Source organism: Heteronotia binoei, chromosome 12 (genome assembly GCF_032191835.1).
Source record: "Heteronotia binoei isolate CCM8104 ecotype False Entrance Well chromosome 12, APGP_CSIRO_Hbin_v1, whole genome shotgun sequence".
Classification (NCBI taxonomy): Eukaryota; Metazoa; Chordata; class Lepidosauria; order Squamata; family Gekkonidae; genus Heteronotia; species Heteronotia binoei.
In genome coordinates, this window is record NC_083234.1 from 74,568,550 (window position 1) to 74,591,799 (window position 23,250).

At 48.1% G+C, this 23,250-nt stretch overlaps 1 protein-coding gene across 1 annotated transcript in view; it reads right to left on the reverse strand.

Moving 5' to 3' along the window:
* DYNC2I2 (dynein 2 intermediate chain 2) overlaps positions 1–6,553 on the reverse strand; it is a 23,516-nt gene extending 16,963 nt beyond the window's left edge. The window contains exons 1-2 of the mRNA XM_060251279.1: positions 6,375–6,553; positions 1,166–1,426 (exon numbers count right to left, since the gene is read on the reverse strand). Of these exons, the coding sequence (XP_060107262.1) occupies positions 1,166–1,426; positions 6,375–6,452 (339 nt within the window). The 5' untranslated portion in view covers positions 6,453–6,553. The remainder of the gene's footprint in view (positions 1–1,165; positions 1,427–6,374) is intronic.
* Between the last annotated feature and the right edge of the window lie 16,697 nt (positions 6,554–23,250).

A 23,250-nucleotide genomic window follows, 5' to 3' on the forward strand; every position in this document is an offset into this window, starting at 1 on the left:
AGGGTGGTGGAGGCTTTGAGAGCCACACAATATGTGTGAAAGAGCCGCAGTTTGGCCACCCCTGGTTTATAAGAACATAATCCATGATCAGATCCTCTGTCTTTCCCCCCCTACTTCAGAGGAGCAGCTGAAGGCTCAGTTTTGGATCAGGACATCAGAGCTAGTGTAAGGGGATTCCACCTGGGGCCCTCCTAGTGCTCCTCCATGCCCTGGGCTGCAGCTGCAGCCTTCCTCATGAGGTGGTGGGCTCTCCTTCCTTGGAGGTTTTTAAACAGAGGCTAGATGGCCATCTGACAGCAATAAAGATCCTGTGAATTTAGGGGGAGGTGTTTGTGAGTTCCCTGAATTGTGCAGGAGGTTGAACTAGATGACCCTGGAGGTCCCTTCCAACTCTATGATTCTTGGAGGATTGGCTACATCAGGAGCGTGTGGCCTAATATGCAAAGGAGTTCCTCCTACAAAAAAAGCCCTAGTGCTACTGATCTGTCTATCAAGAAAGACAACTTTCTGACAACACTGGAAGTCTTCTTTAATCGAGGATAGTCCCAGAGTTGACACCCTCATATAGAGGTAAAGCATAAAGCAAATGAAAGGGAGCCAGAACAAGAGTCCCCATAGGAGAAGAAGTCTGCAGATTTATATCCCGCCCTTCTCTCTGAATCAGAGAGGTTTACAATCTCCTCTACCTTCCTCCCCCACAACAGACACCCTGTGAGGTGGGTGGGGCTTAGAGGGCTTTCACAGCAGCTGCCCTTTCAAGGACAGCCTCTGCCAGAGCTATGGCTGACCCAAGGCCATTCAAGCAGCTGCAGGAGGAGGAGTGGGGAATCAAACCCGGTTCTCCCAGATAAGAGTCCGCACACTTAACCATTACACCAGACTGGCTCTCCGGCATCAGCCCTGTTTCTTTTTACCCAGTCTGCTTTTCCACATAAGAGTAGCCAAAAGGGGGAAAGGATCCTATCCTGCGTGAGGCCCAGCCAGAATAGTACGATTTAGCCTCTCCATGTCCTGCCCTCACTGGCAGAGGGAGATCCCAGGGGGACGGGAGCAGAGCATGCCAACGCCTTTTTTTCTGTCAAAAAGCAAACCGCTTCGGGAAGACAAAGTGAGGGGGCAGCAACCTCAGACATCAGCCACGCCCCCAGCACAAGCGACACTTTACCGTTTCGTTCTGGTCCAGCCAGTTGACTTCGAAGCCGTCAAAGGCATGGCTCCTCCAGTTCTTGTTGAGCTCTCTAATGACGGCCTCTTCCACGTTCTGCAGGAAGGAGAGCAGACCGGCGTAATCCACCGGCCCGGCTGCTTGGAGCCCTGCAGCTTGGAGGCTCTCTTCGCCTGCCTCTGTCTGCACACCAGCATCTTGGAAGCGGCAGGACTGGGTGACGGCTTCTGTTGTGGAGATCACCCCCGTCTGGGTGCTCTTCTAGGAAAGGAAGCAGTAGAACGGCACAGTCAAACTGGGTAAAAACTCCACCCTGCGTAAACTTTCTCTCTAGTTCAGACCTCACCCTCTTGCCCCAGGTCCAGGAGGGCTTTCTTAGTGTCCATTCCACAACAGGAATTCTCGACACCTGCATAATTCTTTCAAGGACTTCTGACTAGAAATTACTAAGAGAGGTAAAGGGCCATGCAAAAATTTCCCCCCATTGTCTTCTGAGGACATTGTTTCCATTTTTCCAAAGGGAAAATTAGAAAACTGGGGAAGCGCTAAAAAAAAAACCCTCTTTGATTTTTTTTTTTTTTTATTTTAGAGTGAGTCCAAGTGCTTCTTAAAGAAAGGGGTTTCACATTCCAAATGTATAGCATGACAAAAATCTGAGGACTCCTTACATTTTTCTGGTGAAAATTTCCAGTCAAAAAACTGGAAAGTTTAGGGAGCAATGAAAAAACCTATGAAATTTTTCTTTTTTCTGAGTGCGAAAAACCTTGTCTCACAAAGTAGTTTACTTTTTCCAAATGTACATCATGAAAAAGTCTAAGGACGTTCTTAATTTTTCCAGTGGAAATTTCTGGAACTAACAAAAAAACGGTTTATACTGTGGGCTTATACAATGTCCTGGTAGCACTTGGATTTTTTGGCCACTGTGTGACATAGAGTGTTGGACTGGACGGACCACAGATCCAACATGGCTTCTCTTATGTTTTCAAGATTTTTTGGAGGGGTGGGGGTATAAATGTAAAAATAAAGGAAAACATAAAGGTAGTCCCCTGTGCAAGCACCAGTCGTTTCTGACTCTGGGGTAACGTTGCTTTCACAACGTTGCTTTCACAACGTTGCTTTCACAATCCTGGTAGCACTTGGATTTTTTGGCCACTGTGTGACATAGAGTGTTGGACTGGACGGACCACAGATCCAACATGGCTTCTCTTATGTTTTCAAGATTTTTTGGAGGGGTGGGGGTATAAATGTAAAAATAAAGGAAAACATAAAGGTAGTCCCCTGTGCAAGCACCAGTCGTTTCTGACTCTGGGGTAACGTTGCTTTCACAACGTTTTCACGGCAGACTTTTTACGGGGTGGTTTGCCATTGCCTTCCCCAGTCATCTACACCAGAGGAAGGGGCCCTTTGTGCAGGAGGCTGGAGACTGCTTCTGCTGCCACTCCTAAATGATTTAGAGTCCACCAATCAGCTGATATTTGGGCCCTTTAAATGGGACGGGAGGAGTAATGACTGCTCCTGGGTGCCTCTCTGCACAATTAAAATCACACAGGGGGAAGGAGAGGGGCAGCTCTGGGATGAGGGGTGAGAGCCCCCCCCAAAAAAAACCCTGCCGGGGGGCCAGGCCCCATGGGCCCCTGGTTAGCTACAGGCCTGAGGGAAAGGGAGAAAATCTCTAATGGAAACCAAATGTGATGACAAGTTCGTTGTACACACATTATGGGCCAGGGGCGCTTCATCCCCCTCCCAGATCTAAGGCTTTCGAACTGACTGAATCTGCTCACAGTAGCATCCACATTTGGAATACCTGCAGCTTACAGTGCCCTGAAGTTAGAAGAGAAGCAGACTGACAAAGGTGGCAGAAACGAATCCTGCCCCAGACACAAGCTTCTTTGGAAAGCCCTGCTTTGGTCCTTGGTCTGCTTTTTGGAATATGTGGAGTGCCCAGATAAGATACTGATCCTAATCCAACAAAAGAGCCCCCCAGCAAAAGATAAGTCTAAACTATCCTGCTGTCCAGAAAAGGGGGAGATAACCAAGTCTCTGTCTACACCTGGTGGTCAAAGGAGTATACTGCAAAGCCACCGACAAAATGTGCCAGGTTTGATTTTTTAAGCAACCAGGGTGACAGGATTTTGAAAAGCTAAAAAAGGAACCTTGATATATACAGGAATACGCAGCGTTCCAAGGTTCACATGACTGTCCCTTTCCGAGTTAACAGTTTTGACAAAACAAAAATGTGTACTATTTCCAGCTCAGCAGGTTTGCTCAACAGCTCCTATCCTAAAATCCATATGGCAAAAGAAAAGTCATTGTCTAGTATATAATTTAGAACCCTAATATCTTCTCTCTCCCCCCCCCGCAATACCTTATCTTGAATTCTGGTAACACGAATACAATTTGGCTAAAATTATTTTAACCAAAACTACTTCTCCAGTCATCTCCTGGTTCTCTGTTCCATCACTAGAATTCACACAAGGAATAAAATGGGAAAGGCTTTTTTGTTGTTGAGCAGGAACACAGTTCCGGCTGACTTGGTGTCAGGGGGTATGGCCTAATATGCAAATAAGTTCCTGCCGGACTTTTTGTTAAACAAAAAAAGCCTTGAAAATGGGATACATGAAATACTTCAGCAACCAATGTTCCCTCTAAGCTGCAGAGTCTTGTGAGCAAAAATTCTACTTTGTGAGCTACTGCATAAATTAGCGTACTCTGAGGTCCTCCTTCCTGAGCTGGAGGCTAAAAATCTGTGAGCTAGCTCACGCTAACTCAGCTTAGAGGGAACACTGCCGGCAACTCGATGGCACTTTCCACCACAGTTGCCCAAGAATGAACGAATCCCCAAGAAATGCCCCTTGTCCAAACTGCTTCTGTGTCTCACTTTAAAACCCCAAATACATCCACACTCCAGTTCCGCTCTTCACAGTTATTAGCTACTGGAGGAAGCCCAAACACATAATGGAAAGCCAACCAGTCCTTTCATCTGGAAGTCCTCAATTGCAGTCTTCTGTGTTATGGAAACAAGCGCTTGGTTGCGGATCCTCAGGAATGACCACTCTTTCCTTCTCTCCCCTTCTCCCAATAACTGTCTGCCTTTTCTTTTTGCACATTGCATGCTTTCAAAGGTATTCTCAGCCCGCATTACTTTGGGTGAACCAGAGTTTAAGTGGTGTCATGGAAAACAGGCAGAACTAAGGACTCATTCAAGTACAAGCTCAGACAAAAAGTTCCCTGGAGTCCACCACTAGTCAACCAAATGCATCGAGAAAGCTGCATGCAGGCCACAACTTCCCCCTATTGTCTACACACCTTCCCTGCCCCAGCAGAAAGTGGCATTTAGAGGTAGACTGCCTCTGCACAAAGAAGTTCCATTAACAGTTATCAGTATTAAGAAATAGAGCTGCCAGCTTCCAGGTGGGGCCTGGAGATCTCTCACTTTCACAGCTGATCTCCAGCTGGCAGAGATCAGCTTCCCTGGAGAAAAGGGTTGCTTGGAAGGGTGGGCTCTTTGACACTGTACCATGCTGAGGCCCCTCCCCAAACCCCCCTCTCTCCTGGATCCACCCCCAAAGTCTCCAGCTATTCAACCCAGACCTGGCAACCCCACTGAGAAATGGAGACTGACCTTGAGTTTACCTAGCCTTATAGGAACATTTGATTTGTTAGTCACTTTGGCAGCCAATTTGGCTGGGGCGGGGGGGGAAAGGCAGAGTATTAAATATAACAAATTATATTTAGAAATTAGAAATTTGCACCACCAGAACAAAAGTCCTTCTAAGCCTGGAATTAGACGTGAGCAAACAGAACTGGAAAGGGTCCTGCTTGGAGATAATGAAAAATTAATATCGAAAGTATATAAATTATTATTGAAATGGTCTACAGAAGAAGAAGTAGTAAAGTCTCAAATGGTTAAGTGGGCAATCAATGTGAATAGAGAAATACAAATGGATACGTGGGAGCACCTTTGGAAGAACTCGATGAAGATTTCAACCTGTCAGAGTATTAAAGAGAACTGTTTCAAGATGATGTATAGGTGGTATATGACTCCGAAAAAGCTGGCTAGAATGAGTAAGATGTCGGATAGATGTTGGAAATGTAGAAAACACGAAGGTTCTTTTTTTCACATGTGGTGGACTTGTGAAAAAGCGAAAGTGTATTGGAAGATGATACAACAAGAAATCTCCAAAATTTTGGGTTATGACTTCAAGAAAACTGCAGAGACTTTTTTGCTTGGATTACAATTAGAAAAATTTCCAAAGGAAGACAGGACTTTAATTTGGTACTTGCTCTCAGCTGCTAGGACATTGTATGCGCAGCTGTGGAAACAGGGAAAAATACCAGAGAAATGGGACTGGGTTGTGAAAGTTTTATCGTGGAGTGAGATGGACAAAGTAACTAAAAATTTAAAAGACTATGATCTAGATATATTCAAAAAGGAGTGGAAGAAATTTAAAAGATATATGGAGAAAGAATGGAATATAAAAAGTCATTGGACAATTTTTTAGTAGTAATGAGAGAAGAAAAATATTGAACTTTGATTGGTTAGTGGTACCTTTATAATTGAATTTAAATTTATAACTCCGGGGAAGTCAAATATTGGAGGCAGGGGGGGGTTGAAATACCATATGGGTTAGTATAGAAAAGAGACAATTAATTACTGTAACCATATGTTATTAATAAATTGTTAAAACACCAAAAGTCCTTCTAAGCCAAGGGTGGCCAAACTGTGGCTTGGGAGCCACATGTGGCTCTTTCACACATATTGTATGGTTCTCCAAGTCCCCTCTGCCAGCTTGGAGAAGGCATTTCTCTCTTTAAATAACTTCCCCAAGCCAAGCCAGCCAGTGGCTTGGAGAATGCATTTAAAGTTGCTTTCTTTCCACCTACCTCCTCCTCCTTCCTTCCTTCCTTCCTTCCTTCCTTCCTTCCTTCCTTCCTTCCTCTCTCAAACATCTGACATTAATGTCTTGTGGCTCTTATGTTAAGCAAGTTTGGCCACCCGTTCTAAGCCAAGCATCCTGTTAGCAAAAGGCGCCATCCAGATGTTCCTAGTAACCCACAAGCTAGAAAAGGCCTGAGAGCATTTTCCTCCTGTCTCTCCTCCCCAGCAACGGGCACCCAGAGGTAGACTGCCGCGGCACATGGAGGATCCACTGTTCGCTATCCAGAGCAACAGCCGTCACGCAGCCTCCCTGGAGAAAGGGGCTCTCACCTCCTCGCAGCGGGCCCCCCAGCCTTTCCTCCACACCGACTCGACATCAACCCCACTCGCGGCTGAGTCCCCGAACATCCCGAGCCAGGGCTCCTGAGGAGAGCTGGGGAGAAGGCCCGGTTACCATAGAAACCGAAGCGCCCTGCTAGAGGCCGAAATCCGCGGCGCTTTGAAATGGCGTCGCCGTAAAGCGACGCGGCTAGGAAAAGGGCGCCGAAGTCGCCATGATGCGTCAGGGGCACGGGATCGCGCGGGCTTTGTCCTTGGACGCCAACTTTACTGCGGGCGCCCGCGACTTTTCTTTTCCGCCGTCGGCGCCCACTCGTCGCTCTCTCTATGGCGGGTTTGCGCTTTCGGACGGCATTGCTGAATTGAAGTGACCGTAGAGAAAAAAAGACGTAGCCGATGTTCTGAAAGGCGGGCGGGACGGTCGGGAGGATGCCAGTAGTAAAGATGGCGCCTGCGGAGGGCTCGCTTATGGCGTCGAAGCAAAGGGCGCCACGTGACAGCGGAGTATTTGTGAAGGGCACGAAAAGGCAGCGGGCTTTTTTTGTGGGACCAAAGAGATGCATACGCTCCAAGCCATTTCTCATTGCCACGGACTAGGGTTGCCAAGTCCAAGAAATATTTGGGGATGGAGCCAAGAGTCTTTGGGGGTGGGGCCAGGAGCAAGGGTGTAACAAACATAATTGAACTCCAAAGGCAGAAGAATTGGACCAGGGGGTCCAATTCTATGAGCTCCCCAAAAAGGCACCCCTATCCTTCATTATTTCCTATGGAAGGAAGGCATTTTAAAAAGTGTGCGGTCCCTTTAAATGTGATGGCCAGAACTCCCTTTGGAGTTCAGTGATGCTTGTCACACCCTTGCTCCTGGCTCCACCCCCAAAGTCCCCAGATATTTCTTGAGTTGGACTTGGCAGCCCTAATTGTCTGCATTGTAACTATCTGGAAAATGTGGTGGGGAATTGTTTCTATCGCAGCTTTTCTCTAATAAACCCAGCCAGCCCTATCTGTTCTGAATTTATACGCTCTGTTCAGTATTCCTCCTTAAAAAAAAAAAAAATCAGGCTCCTAGCCAGTCTTCTAACATGCTCTGCTTTTGAACCCCATGCAGGACAGACTGTTGCAAAAGCATCAGGCAGCAAATGGAGGACAGCAACACGCGACAGGTGTTATAATGGGGAAGGGGAGGAATGCTCTCCAATGGGAGAACAGATGTGTTACAAGTGCGCCTTTGTTTTCATTTGTGGAATGTTCATGGGGATGGATGAACCTCCAAGGCCAGGACCAAAGGGCAGAAAAACCCTCCATGACAGCTGCACTGTAAACAAAAACAGCGGCTGAAAGGGACTGAGAAATGGCTAACACGAGGCAGAGGAGGGGGTAAAGCGTGAATGGGTGCTGGTAATGAAAAGCATTCTGTGGGATTCCATCCAGGCTGGGGTTCCCAACGTGACAGTCCTAAGCTCTGCTCACAACCTGAGTTCGATCCCGGCGGAAGCTGGGTTCAGGTAGCCGGCTCGAGGTTGACTCAGCCTTCCATCCTTCCGAGGTCAGTAAAATGAGTACCCAGCTTGCTGGGGGGGGGGGGGGGAAGTGTAGATGACTGGGGAAAGCAATGGCAAACCACCCCGTAAAAAGTCTGCCGTGAAAACGTGAAAGCAACGTCACCCCAGAGTCAGAAACGACTGGTGGTCGCACAGGGGACTACCCTGACCTTTTTAATCGAAAGCAGACGAAAAGCCCGTAGCACCTTCAAAACCAGCACACCGATTGCAGCATAAATGTTGCAGAGGATGGGAGCTGGGTGAAAAGACATCGTGTTGTGGAGGATCGTTATTTCTATTGCACTGACAGCATACCGTGCCTTAGGACATGAGAGAAGCCGTGCTGGATCGGACAAGAATTCATCACATCCAGCATTCTTTTTCAAGCAGCAGCCAAGCAGAGAGCCAATTTGGTGTAGTGGTTAAGTGTGCAGACTCTTATCTGGAAGAACTGGGTTTCATTCCCCAATCCTTCACATGCACCTACTGGATTGACCTTGGGTCAGCCATATGTCTCCCAGAGTTGTCCTTGAAAGGGCAGCTTGTGGGAGAGCTCTCTCAGCCCCCCCCCCCACCTCACAGGATATCTGTTATGGGGGTAGGCTTCCCAACCCTCCCGCCCTGGCGGGGGACCCCAGGATTTCCAGCCTCTTCCCCCGCTCCCCAAAAAAACGGAAGCGGGGGGAGGGGGAAACGGCACCAAGGAGCATGGCGAGCCGCCCCATCCCAGAGCGGGCACCACCGCCACGACGCTGCCGCCCCCTCCCCGCCCACCGCAGCTGCTCCTCCGAGATGGGCCCAGGCTGAGCCCATCTCGGAGGAGCAGCCACGGCGAGCGGAGAAGAGGCAGCAGCTGCGCAGCGGCATCGCCCGCTCCGCCTCCGAGGCAAAACCAGAGAAGGGGAGGGCGGAGGCAGGCCAGGAGCATGGCGAGCCGTGAATCCGGGCCCTTCTAGGACCTGGACTCACAGCTCGCCACGCCCCCGGCCCGCCTCCACACACCCCTCCGATTCCACCGCAGCTGCTCCTCCGAGATGGGCCCAGCCTGAGCCCATCTCGGAGGAGCAGCCACGGCGAGCGGAGAAGAGGCGGCAGCCACGCAGCAGCGTCACCCGCTCCGAGACGGGGCAGCTCGCCACGCTCCCCTGCGCCGTTTCCCCCTCTTCCCCCTAGCTCCACCCCAGTGTCTCCTGGCTCCACCCCCAAAGTCCCCAGATATTTCTGGAGTTGGACTTGGCAACCCTATATGGGGGAGGAAAATAAAGGAGATTGTAAGCCGCTGAGAATCGGAGTGGAGGGCGGGGTGTAAATCCAATATCATCGCCATGTCCCTGAAGGCCTACAAGCAGAGCACGGAAATCAAGCTCCCCCTCTGCTCTTGCCTCCAAGGACTGGTATTCTGTGGATTACTTCTTCCAAACAAGGGGATTCCATCCAGGCCAGGGTCCCCAACATGGCACCCGTGGTCTCCATGGTGCCCAACAAGTGTTCATATAAAGTAGGTGGGGCCAGGTAACCCACTTGTCCAACAGGGCTTCTGACTGGCCACTGGAGAGTTGATTGACTGGGCAGATTGAACGGCAGCTGTTCCCCCTAAGCTGAGTTAGGGTGACCTAGCTCACAGTTCTTTTGCCTCCGGCTCACGCGTTTGTGTCTTCACTCAGGAAGGAGGGCCCCAGAGGAAACTAATTGATGCAGGAACTCACAACTTGAATGCCAGTAGCTCACAAAACAGAATTTTTGCTCACGAGACACCACAACTTAGAGAGTTGTGTTGACGCTTTCCAGTGTGTGTGTTTTTTTTAATTATTCCCCTTTCCCCCTGAACTTGGGCTTCCTCTGTACATGTGGCTCTGCCTCCTCCAGCACCCTTGCTGTGGTCGTCTCCACTTTCCGTAGCAGCCATTTTGTGGTTGCGCCCACTACCCAGAATTCCAAAAGTGCTCACAGGTTCAAAAACCTTCAGAGCACTGATCTAGGCTTTGGTTTTCAGAAGAACAAGGAGGAAATAACGGGTCCTTTCCCCAATAAGCCTACAGCCTGACTGATGCCATAGCAACAGATAGGGATGCCAGCCTCCAGGTGGGACCTGGGGATCCCCCTGTCACGAGCTGGGGCCAGGCCAGGCGAAGTCCAGGGGCAGTCCAAGGTCTGTAGCTGGTGAGCAAAGAGGGTTCAAAGTGCCAAAACCAAATCACAGTCCAGGTATTGCAGGTCAGAGGTCCAGAAGCTGAAGTCAGGGGGTCCAGAAGTCAAAGCCAACGTTAAGAGGTCCAGAAGCCGATGTGGATGCTAGAACGTCAGGTGAGTGACTAGTTGCTTCCACAAAGCCTTCTCCCAAAGCCCACAGCTATATAGCTGTCTGTTGCCCATTTGGACTAATTGCTGACTCAGAGGGCGGCCAGGATCCTGCTGAGACTCAAGCATCCTCACTCCTAGAAGGGCCAGGATCCTTTTAGAACTCAGGGCTCAGGGAGCGTCTTGCTCGTGAGCGTGCCGCCCTCCTCCGATCCCTGAGGTCCTGACGAAGGCGGTCACGCACACGAGCCACCCGAGAGGGCGAGGCAGGGGGGCTTGGATCTTCTCCAGTAGGAGGCAGGGGCACTGGTGCCGGTGGCAGGGGCACAGTTTCTTCTGCAGGGTCCCAAGCATCCATGACACCCCCTGGAATTACAACCCATCTGCAGACTACTGAGATCAGCTCCCCTGGAGAAAATGGCTGCTTTGAAGGCTGGGCTCTATGGTATTGTCCCTGCCCTCTCCTGGATCTACTTCTAACATCTCCAGATGTTTTCCATCACAGACTTGAGAACTCTAGGCTTTATACTCCACTGAGATCCCTGCCTTCCACAGACTCCATCCCTCAATCCCCAGGAGTTTTCCAACCTGGAACTGGCAGCCCTAGTCCCCATCTCCCTCTGGTGGTCGGGAGGACCTGGCAAATCTAGCAGCAGATGTTATTTGCTGCAGGGGTCATTTAGTAGAAAAAGAGGTTCTGGAGCTCATTAGCACAACTCATTTGCATGACTCATTTGCATATGCCACACAACCCTGACACCACCGGAAGGTGTACTAAGTTATATTAGCTCAGCATCTACCTTAAAATGCTTCTTGAATTATAACTATAATAATCTTCCTCCCATCATACTTTTAAAATGACTTTCTCCAATGTGGCCACAGTGGCATGATGAAGATTTCCATCTGTCTGCTTTCTATGTTTTGGTTATTTTCCCATTTTCTGTAGGGAAAATATTAGAAAGTTTGTCAAATCTTAAGAGTTCAGCAAAATTCTCACAGGGGGGTTGAACAAGAGAGCCCAGAAGCAAGTATTTTTTGGGGGGTGGGGGGTCGCAAGAAAGAAAGAAAGAGCACAGTAAAAATTTAGAGGTTCCAGCGCTCTGCTCCTGTGAGCGCTTGCCCAAAACAAGGCCTGATTTGCTGCAATAGTTACAAAAATAAGAGTGAAAGATCACTGGAAAATACTAAACTCAAAGAGGAATTAGTGCCCAAAACGCACTCAACTAAACAAAAGTTGAGTCCAGTGGCACCTTTAGGAACAACAACATTTTATCTGGGTGGAAAACTTGCAGGATCCACAACAGAGTTTCTCTGGGTACCGTTTTGGCTTTGTTAATCTGTTGCTTGGCTTCATCGGGAAGATATCTTAGTTCCAAAAAGGTTTGTTGTAAATTCCTAAGGTCTTATCAATCTGCTTCATCCACTCTTAGCTATATTAACTGCCAGAGCTCTTTTGGGTAAAAAAGAAAAGAAAAGAAAAAAGCCCAGCAGGAACTCACTTGCATATTAGGCCACACCCCTGACATCACCATTGTTTCACACAGGGATTTTTTTTTTTGTAGAAAAAGCCCAGCAGGAATTTATTAGCCTATTAAGCCACACCCCTGATGCAAAACTAGCCAGAACTGCATTTCTGTGCATTCCTGCTCAAAACAAGCCCTGTGCTAGTTACTTATGCATGTTAACTCCAATTGGCTCTTATTGGCAACACCCTCCTCACCCACCACCTATATGTAATGGTGACCTCAAGGGCATTTTTTGTCACAGGGACTCCTTTGCATATTAGGCCACATATTAGGCCCCTGATGTAGTCAATCCTCCAAGAGTATACAGTAGGCCCTGGAAAAAGAGCCCTGCAAACTCTTGAAGGATTGGCTAAGTAAGAGGAGCACAGGACTTGTTTTGAGCAGGAATGCCTAATAGGGTTGCCAATCCCCAGGTGGGGGCAGGGGATCCCCTGGTTTGGAGGCCCTCCACCCGCTTCAGGGTCGTTAGAAAGCGGGGGGAGGGGAGGGAAATGTCTGCTGGGTACTCTTATTCCCTATGGAGATTTATTCCCATAGAAAATAATGGAGAATTGATCTGCGGGTATCTGGGGCTCTGGGGGGGCTGTTTTTTGAAGTAGATGCACCAAATTTTCAGTACAGCATCTAGTGCCTCTCCCCAAAGTATCCTCCAAGTTTCAAAATGATTGGACCACGGGGTCCAATTCTATGAGCCCCAAAAGAAGGTGCTCCTATCCTTCATTATTTCCTATGGAAGGAAGGCGTTGAAAAGGTGTGCCTTCCCTTTAAATGTGATGGCCAGAACTCCCTTTGGAGTTCAATGATGCTTGTCACAGTCTTGATTTTGGCCCCACCCCTAATGTCTCCTGGCATCACCCCCAAAGTCTCCTGGCTCCACCCCCAAGTCCCCAGATATTTCTTAAATTGGACTTGGCAACCCTAATGCCTAATATGCAAAGGAGTTCCTGCTACAAAAAAAAACCCTGGCTCTCTGGATGTATTTGAAGAACTGTGTGTGCCTGCAAAAGCTTATACCTAGAAAAAAACTTCATTGGTCTTAAAAGTGCCACCAAACTCGAAGTTCGTTCTGTGCTTCAGACCAAACACAGCTGTGGTTGCTATCAAACACACTAGCTCTGTTCAACTCCGTTGCATTGACTTAATTCCAAATAAACAAGCAGATTACACTGTCTTCCCTTCTCCTCTGCTTTATCCTCACAACAACCTTGTGAGGCAGGTTAGACTGCGAGTGCGTGAGTGGCAGAGTGTGGATTCAAACCTGGGTCTCTGAGATTCAGCACTCTGACCACTGCACCGTGCTCTCATCAAATACTGTCCTTAATTACGTAATTTACTTATTAAGAGCCCCATGGCACAGAGTGTTAAAGGTGCAGTACTGCAGCCCTAAGCTCTGCTCGTGACCTGAGTTTGATCCTTGGTAGAAGCTGGGTTTTCAGGCAGCCGGCTCGAGGTTGACTCAGCCTTCCATCTTTCCGAGGTGGGTCAAGTGAGTACCCAGCTTGCTGGGGGGAAAGTGTAGATGACTGGGGAAGGCAATGGCAAACCACCCCATAAAAAGTCTGCCGTGAAAACGTCGTGAAAGCAATGTCACCCCAGAGTCGAAAACGACTGGTGCTTGCACAGGGGACCTTTCCTTTCCTTTTCTAATTTGTTTTGGAGAGAGATGTAGGAAACGTTTTTCAAATGTTGCGGTGTGTATATGCCACAAATCGTCGAGTTTTAATGCCCCCACCCAGTAACTCTCTAGAAGAGAAATATTTGGCAGGGGGAGGGAAATGCAGCTGGATTGTAGACACATGTCTAAATGCGCACACATGGCCAGCAAATGCTGATGCACGGCTTTCCTCTTCCCTTCCCGCTATGACCACTTCATATCATAAATAATAAATGTGACTGAATGTGTGTGAATTTCAGTTCCTCAAATAACAAGTACAACCCAATCCGGGATGAGACTAAACGTTACTCTCAAGAGAAAACTGTTCTGGACAATTTATATGCTGATCTACGGTTGCTAACTTCCAGGTGATGGCTGGAGATCTCCTGTGATTACAACTGATCTCCAAGTGACAGAGATCGGTTCACATGGAGAAAATGGCCAGTTTGGAAGGTGGACGCAATGGTGTCGTGTCCTATTGAAGTTCCTCCCCATCCACCCCACCCCTTCTCGGTCTCCACTCCCAAAATCTTCAGGTATTTTCCAGCCTGGAGCTGGCAACCCCATTTATATCAGAAGCCAGTTCAGGAGAGGCAACATAAATACAATATACGTCGCAAACAGCAGCTGGAATATCCCAGATGTGGCTGAACTCATCAGAGCTAGGAGGCTAAGCAGAATCAGCCATGGTTAGCACCAGTGTTCCCTCTAAGCTGAGTCAGCATGAGCTAGCTCACAGATTTTTAGCCTCCAGCTCATACCTTTTTGTCCTAGCTCAGGAAAAATGGCCCCAGAGCACAATAATTTATGCAACCGCACCACTTTAATGCCAGCAACTCACAAAGTAGAATTTTTGCGAGGAAGAGGAAGGAGGAGGAGGAGGTGGATATTGGATTTATATCCCGCCCTCCACTCCGAGTCTCAGAGCAGCTCACAATCTCCTTTATCTTCCTCTCCCACAACAAACACCCTGTGAGGTAGGTGGGGCTGAGAGAGCTCTCCCAGAACCTGCCCTTTCAAGGACAACTCTTGCAAGAGCTATGACTGACCCAAGGCCATTCCAGCAACTGCAAGTAGAGGAGTGGGGAATCAAACCCAGATAAGAGTCTACACACTTAACCACTACATCAAAATGGCTCTCACACATGGACTCTGCAGCTTAGGGGGAAGACTTGTTAGCACTTGGATGGAAGGCTGCTTTGCATAAAGCAGAAATGACATATGACTTTCCCATTTTTGCCATGAAAACCCATTGACAGGCTGCCATAAATTGGATTGGTGGGGCTGTGCCTCAATGGCAGGCATCTGCTGGGCCTGCAGAAGGTCCCAGGTTCAATCCCTGGCATCTCCAGAAAAAAAGATCCGGCAGCAGGTGATGTGAAAGACCTCTGCCTGAGACCTCTCCCAGCCAGATTGGACAATACTGACTTGGATAGACCACGGATCTGATTCAGTATAAGGCAGCTTCCCGTGTTCATGGGTTCCAATTTGACGCCACTTAAGTACACAGTAAACAGGGAAAAATCTCAAAACAGGTGAGGTCGCCAAATACCTACTGGCCATTAAGAAGAGGGAAATAACCTGGCCTGAACATGTCCCTTAACTAAGATCCGATCTGTCAAAACCAGGGCTTTTTTCAGTGTGGAGAAAGCCCAGCAGGAACTCATTTGCATATTAGGCAACACTTCACAACACCACCATTGTTTTGCACTGGCTTGCTGTCAGGGGTGTGGCTTAATATGCAAATGAGTTCCTGCTGTTCCCCCCCAGCAAAAGCCCTGCAGGAACTCATTTGCATATTAAGTCACACACCCCTGACACTAAGCCAGCCAGAACTGCATTCCTGTGCGTTCTTGCTAAAAAAAAGAAAAAAGCCCCGTTTTTGCAATTCGGAGTTAAACATGATCGCGGCTTGCTCCTTGTTATATAGAACAGGCTGCGGATGTTAAAGGGGCTCCTGCTAGTTCAAATTGGTACATCGTAGGCCCTGGGGTGTATGCACTATCAGGCAATCAGAAGGTGATGTGGGGCCGTGATGGGTTTTCTCAGTCAGTCGTAGCCCCTCACCTGTATTTAGAACAAATACCCTCTCTCACTTGCTGCACATTTGGGGCCTGCTATTAGGATTTTTTTATAGACCCCGTGGCACACAGTGGTAAAGATGCAGTACTGCAGTCTGAATTCTCTGCTCACGACCTGAGTTCGATCCCGGTAGAAGCTGGTTTCAAGTAGCTGGCTCACATTGACTCAGCCTTCCATCCTTCTGAGGTTAGTCAAATGAGTCCCCAGCTTGCTGGGAGGGAAGTGTAGATGACTGGGGAAAGCAATGGCAAACCACCCTGTAAAAAGTCTGCAGTGAAAACGTTGTGAAAGCAACGTCGCCCCAGAGTTGGAAACGATTGGTGCTTGCACAGGGGACTACCTTGACCTTTTTATTAGGATTTTTAGGGTAATAAAGCTATAAGGGTAAAGGACAGAGGAAGCCATGCCCAGTGGTGCTTTAGATCCAGGTGGGCAGCCACGTTGGTCTGAAGCAGTAGAACAAAGTAGGAGTAAAGTGGCACCTTTAAAGACCAACACAGTTTTATTCAGAACGTAAGCTTTCGCACGCATGCATACTTCTTCAGACAAAGGAACCAGGTACAGTGAGCAGAATTACATATAGTTGGTGGGCAGCGGTTAAGAATTCAAAGTGATATGGTTAGGATCCAATGGCAAAATAGTGAAATAAACAAACTGAAAGAACATTTTGTCTGGAATAGCATTTGCGTGGGAAACCAATCAAAGGTAATAAAAGCTGCTTGTTAATTGCTCTATCGCTACAAGTCAAAGTTAAACAAAAGGACTCGTTTTAATTCTCCCAGGCCCTGGCTGATGAGGATGGGCAAGGTGGGTAAGTCTGAAAACTTTTATTTGTGGTCTGCTTTAGGCTTGGTCAGATGGAGCACAGAACGATGTGGCAAAGTGCCAAGATGGTGGAAGACTAGGGTTGCCAAATCCAATTCAAGAAATATCTGGGGACTTTGGGGGTGGAGCCAGGAGACATTAGGGGTGGAGCCAAGATCAAGGCTGTGACAAGCATAATTGAACTCCAAATGGAGTTCTGGCCATCACATTTAAAGGGACGGCACACCTTTTCAATTCCTTCCATAGGAAATAATGAAGGATAGGGGCACCTTCCTTGGGGGCTCACAGAATTGGACCCCTTGATCCAATCTTTTTGAAACTCGGGGGGTATTTTGGGGAGAGGCACTAGATGCTATACTGAAAAATTGGTGCCTCTACCCCAAAAAGCAGCCCCCCCAGAGCCCCAGATACCCGTGGATCAATTCTCCATGATTTTCGATGGGAATAAATCTCCATAGGGAATAATAGAGTTCCCAGCAGATATTTCCCTCCCCTCCCCCCGCTTTATGTTGACCCTGAAGCAGGGGGAAGCCCTCCAAACCGGGGGATCCCCTGCCCCCACCTGGGGATTGGCAACCCTATGAAAGACTGTACTTCTTCCTTCTGCAGATGGGTGCTGTGAGGCCAAGCGTCCTGCTTTCCCCTCATGGGTTAACATGAATATTAGAGGGCCTAGTCTGGCTCGCAGGTGTTCCTTCCCCTACCGTTCTGGTCGTACCATCTGTCTCAAAGCCAGACTCAAGGATGTGATAACTGGTTAATCCTAGCGACCTGTTCTCAGTCGTATAACCAGATGGGAGGGGGGGGGGGAAGGAACAGTTGCCAACATCGGCAGGATCCAAGAGACCACCTGATGCTAAACAGTAGAAAAGCTATAATAAGGGTAAAGGACAGAGGAAGCCACGCTATGCCCAAGGTAGCTTGCCTAAACATGTTATGCTTAATTGCAATAGACTGCAGCCTATTCAACACTTGATGCTATTTTTGGGGATGTTATGCTGCAAGAAGGTTTGCCATCCAATATCAAGTAGCACACATTTAAGACCAACAAAAGTTTATTCAAGGTATGCGCTTTCACGTGCAGGCAAACTGTATCCAACTGACTATCCTCATCCCACCACATTTCTGAAATGCCTGTAATGTCTATGTTCCCCTCGGACACTAAGCATTCCAGCTCCCCCCATTTTATTTTTGACACTTCTAGCATTTGCATATCAACATCTCTAATTCCCCAGACATATTAGGCCTGCAGCCTTCCTCCTGTGGCCTGTAGGCAGTCAATATTATCTGTCAGTGGCCAGTTCTGATCTACTTCCTTCTACAACAGCAACACCTACCTCCTTCAACTTCGGCATCCTGGTTCTTTCTTGGGACAAGAGGAGGCCTGTTTGTTCCAAAAAGCAACCCAGTGCCCAACAAACCTAAACCCTTCCTCCCTACGCAGTGCCGGATTAAACCCTGTGGAGGCCCCTAGCCAGTCAAAATCTTGGGGGGCCCCTCGCAAATTATCTCAAAAGTCAAAGTGCCCACTCCACCGCCCACGGCCCCCGCTGCAGCCAGCAGGCATGCTCTCCAAAGCCCCTTTGACAAAGCTGTGGGGGAGAGGCAGAGAGAGGCAAACTTGGCAACAGTGCCAGCAGTAGCCGCACCACACAAGTTGGGCAAAGAGTGGCTCAGTTTCTGGCTGCATGTGCAGGCTGGGAGGGCTGCATGCAGGGGGGAAAGTGGGGGGGGACCAGCCCGGGGCCCCTAAAGTAGGGCTGCCAAGCCACTGGGCCAGACAGGGGTTCTCCCCCCCGGAGGTTCCCAACCCGCCAGCCCACATTGGGCCAGTGAGAGGAACCTCCCTCAACGTTGCAGGCACAATGACGTCACCCGGAAGTGACGTCATTGTGCTGGTGACACTGCGCACCGGCTGCTCTAGGCATTTCTAGGAAAACTCTGGTTTTCCCAGATGCTCTAGCAATTTGTGAGGGAAAACTCTATGGTACCATAGAGTTTTTCCCTCCCAAATTGCTAGAGCATCTGGGAAAAACATAGAGTATTCCTGGAAACGCCTAGAGCGGCCGGCATGCAGAGTCGCTGGCACAATGACATCACTTCCGGGTGCCGTCATCATGTCTAGAGCAAGTTGGGCCAGAGGCCGTGGAGGACTTGGCAACCCTACCCTAAAGGCGGTACCCTACTTGGCCCTGTCCCTACACCATCATCTCACTCAAGTTTTTTTTTGAGCAGGAATGCACAGGAACACAGCTCCAGCTGGCTTGGCATCAGGGGGTGTGGTCTAATATATAACTGAGTTCCTGCTGGGCTTTTTCTACGTGATCTCATCCATTCACTGAAACTCCTAATTTGTGCTTGTCTAGCCAACCCTGCACGTGGAACAGGCATCACTCTGCAAAGGCTACCTTAGAGGCCGTGGCCTTGAGTCTTAGCAGGCCTAATTTTTGCCTCCAGGATCACACAACTACATTCATGGGTTGGTGCCAACATGTACTGTGACCACGTGGCTCCTCTCCAGCACTGTCTACCAGCCAATCCAGACCACGTATAATATCTACTACCTTCACACCAGGCAGGCAAGTCACCATGTGGTCAGTATGCAACCCAACGAAATTGCCTAAGGTTCGAATCACTATCAAGAGTTCCCCTTCTTCCCTGCCCAGAGATGGTTCCTTGGTGTGAGAGGATACCTGCTCCCCAACTTTAGAAGGGGTCCCCTCTGAGGGAACATTCCTCCTTTCTTCAACACACTGCCCTGTTCCCCCATCTTCCCACCATTCTTGGAGTAGGACGCATCTAACAAGTCCGCAAGAGTCTTATCGGTGTGCCTGTCTCTGCTTCTCCACATCAGATATCTTAGCCTTGAGGGTGCAAACTTGTTCCCTAACCAGGAACTCCTTGCACCGAGCACACACCCATGACTTCTGTCCAGCTCACAAATAGTCATGTTTTCAGTGCAATACACTGGATAGTCCTCAACCCCCTGCTTGCATTCCATCTTTTGCTCTTTTTAAAATCCCCTTTGAAATAAATTTCCTATTTATGTAGATGTGCGTGTGAAAAAGCATGCTTACTCTTTTAGGGATGTGAAGAGACTAGTGCCCTAGCTTCCACCCTCTCCTGCTGCTGAACTTGCATATCCGCTAAACTCACCAGTTTATTCCCTTGTTCCAGACACTTTGTCAGTGCAGCTGGGACACTCTGGCACTGGTAGGGTTGCCAAGTCCAATTCAAGAAATATCGGAGGACTTTGGGAGTGGAGCCAGGAGACATTGGGGGCGGAGCCAGGAGCAAGGGTGTGACAAGCACAATTGAACTTCAAAGGGAGTTCTGGTCATCACATTTTAAAGGGACCACGCTCCTATTTAAATGCCTTCCTTCCATAGGTAAAAATGAAGGATGGGGCACATTCTTTTGGGGCTCATAGAATTGGAACCCCTGGTCCAATCTTTTTGAAACTTGGGGGGTATTTTGGGGAGAGGCACTGGATGCTATACTGAAAATTTGGGGTTTCTACCTAAAAAAAACAGCCTCCCCCAGAGCTCCAGATACCCATGGATCAATTCTACATTATTTCCTATGGGAATGTCTCCATAGGGAATCATGGAGTGCCCAGCAGACATTTCCCTCCCCCCTGTTTTCTGATGACCCTGAAGCGGGGGGAGGGCCTCCAAACCGGGGAATCCCCTGCCCCTACCTGGGGATTGGCAGCCCTAGGCACTGGAGTGGGGCCTGCTAGGATAACTGAAGTGTGGGTGGAGACTCTGAGTTCCTTCACCAATTTTTCTGCTGAAAGGCATTTTGTGATGGCACCCAAATCTCTATTCCATTTCCTTTTTACATCTGGTGCTGAGCAAACCATACTGGCTTCCTCTTGAGTACAGGATCCGTTTCAAGGTGCTGGTCCTTATCTTTAATGCCCTTTATGGCCTGGGGCCTGCATATCTTCAGGACTGCCCGTATGAGCATCCCCCACCCCCCGGCTTTGAGATCATCCACACAACGTCTTCTTATGATCCCTGGTCCTAAGGACGCCCAATTGGCCTCAACGAGGGCCAGGGCCTTTTCAGTCTGGGCCCCTACCTGGTGGAATTAGCTCCTGTTGGAGATCCAAGCCCTGCAGGACTTATCTAGGTTTCACAGGGCCTGTATGATGGAACTCTTCTGCCAGGCTTTTAATTGATCTAATGGGCGCCCACTGAAATCCTTGCCTCCCCCAGCACCTTACCATCTTTGTGCTTAGGCTGTGCCATTGTGGTTGGAGATACTGTGCCAAAACACTCTACCCATTGAGCTGAAGCTATACCAGCTGTTTGAACTGTGGTGTTAGGCTGTGCCAATCGTTTGAGTTACGGTCTTTTCTATTTAAGCTGCATGTATTATATTTACGAGATAATTTACTCTTGATATGTTTAATTGATGCCTTATTTATTGATATGTTTTGATATGTTTACTTTATGCCTTATTTATTGTTACTGTAAAGTTTTAATGTTGTAAGCCACCCTGAGCCTGCTTTGCGGGATAGGGCGAGGTGTAAATTGCAAATTAAGTTAAATTTTACACGTTTGAAAATTCATACAGCGTCATCATGTCTGTCCCAATGCTGTTCCCCCCCTGCAGGATTGCCAACCTCCAGTGTGGGCCTGCAGATCTTCCAAAATTACAACTGATCTCCGGCAGAAAAGGGCCAGAGTCCAGAAACACCTTAAAGACTAACACTATAGTCTTGATATGCTCTGCAGTATAACATAGAGTTTAAGAAAAAAAGTCCTAGAGTAACATCACCCCCCTACCGAGTTCCATCCCAGAGGAACTGCTTCCCCAGACTCTGGCCCTAAATTTCCAGGAATTTCCTAAAGCACAGCTGGGAATACTATCCATTACTTCATGGCTACATGAAGCTAACTCCACTGCAACCTCCATCCCACTCAAGCAAACAAGTATCCAGTTAGAGCCTCTGGGGGTACTGGTGGATGAACTTGGGGCCTTCTGCATGCCAGGCAGATGCTCTACCACTAAGCCACAGCCCCTTTTCCTGAGAGGATGTACTGTCCCTCTAGGACTTCTATTTATTCTAGACTCTATGGTACACTTAGGGTTGCCAATCCCCAGGTGGGGGCAGGAGATCTCCCAGTTTGGAGGTCCTCCCTCCCCCCTGCTTCAGGGTCATCAGAAAGCAGGGGGGGAATGTCTGCTGGGCATGCCATTATTCCCTGTGGAGACTGATTCCCATAGGGCATAATGGAGAATTGATCAGCAGGTATCTGGGGCTCTGGAGGGGCTGTTTTTTTTTGAGGCAGAGGCACCAATTTTTCAGCATAACATCCAATGCCTCTCTCCAAAATATCCTCCAGATTTCAAGAGGATTGGACCAGGGGGTCCAATTCTATGAGCCCCCCCAAAAAGGTGCCCCTATCCTTCATTAGTTCCAATGGAGGGAAGGTATTTAAAAGGTGTGTGGTCCCTTTAAACGTGATGGCCAGAACTCCCTTTGGAGTTCATTTATGCTTGTCACAACTTGCTCCTGGCTCCACCCCCAAAGTTCCCAGATATTTCTTGAATTGGACTTGGCAACCCTAGGTACACTGGAGAGTACGCCCTTTGAAGCTGCCATTTTCTCACAGAACATATCCCGTGAATCGTAATGTAATTCATAATATACATATATATTCAAATATTCCTAGGCTGTTGCCCAAGGCTGGTTCAAGATATTTTGTCACACCAAAAAAGAATACCCAGCCTCACGCAAGCAGTCACTTGGGTGGCTTGGGCAGAGAACTGCCCTAGCTGTGCCAGTCTCTGGCATCTATGTCTTTAAAAATAAGAACCCTTTCTTTGAGACCGCACCCTCTTTAAAGAGGTTTGCTTGGCCAGTTCTTATTTGACGGGCCTTTTGCTACAGCCACAGTGCGTTTCAACTGGCAACTTATTTTGTGATTTCCATGTTTGCTTTAGTGAATTTTATATGCCTGTTAATGAACTGCGTGTGGGCTGCCCCTGGCTGAATGGCAAGGTAAACATTTGTGGAACTAGCAATTACACATGCGAAAACCTTCTGCCTTCCAACTCTGCCTTGCTGGAAGCCTAAATGGATTTGAACTGTCCTAACTTATCCTGCCCGCCTTGAAATCTGAGGGGTTTGGCTTAGCATGGAGGCTAAAGATTTTCTTCACTGAATTATTAGCACCTCATGGCATTCTCAAAGTTCCTTAGAGAATGCCATGAAGAGAAATCTAGTTGGCAGCATTGATAGTACATTGAAAACACTGGGAGTTATAGAAGACCCAGGAAATGTATTCATCTTCTAAGTATGTTTATAACTCCATTAGAAACAAAAACCAAAGAGAATCTCGTAACTCTAAAGAGGGGCTCATTTTACCTCACAGCAGGAGTCCAGCGTCTTGTCTGGAGCGGAGCATAGATGTTCTGCCTCACAGTGTATTAATTCAGAAACCACCAGACTTCTATATCATAAAACAGCACTCTTGTTCCCATTACTGCCAAAAGTTGTAGTCTAACTGTTTCTGGAAAAGCTCACTTTCTCAGTGCACTGGTAGACTACCGCTCGGAAATGCTTAAGGGGGTTTGGTCACGATTGCACCCCTCACAAATGACATTAAAAAAATAACACGTCTTTATTGGAGCTGAGCTCAAGGATGTTATCGAGATGCAAAGCAGCCAATTATCAGCGGGACTCTTTTTACAACCATCCTATAAAAGTAGATTTTAGGAAAGCAAAGATCTCCTGTGTTAGTCCCTTCAAAAATTATTCAGTCGCTCCGCTGGTACAACTTCCCCACGGAAATTAAATATAAAAACTGAAAGAGAAGAATTGCTGGAGAGTTAAAACATTTCAAAGGAGATTATCGTCTCTGTATTTGATAGGTGCTAAGCTGGTGCTCTAGTGTTGTTTTAATAAAGCAAATTAAAATACTTTTTTA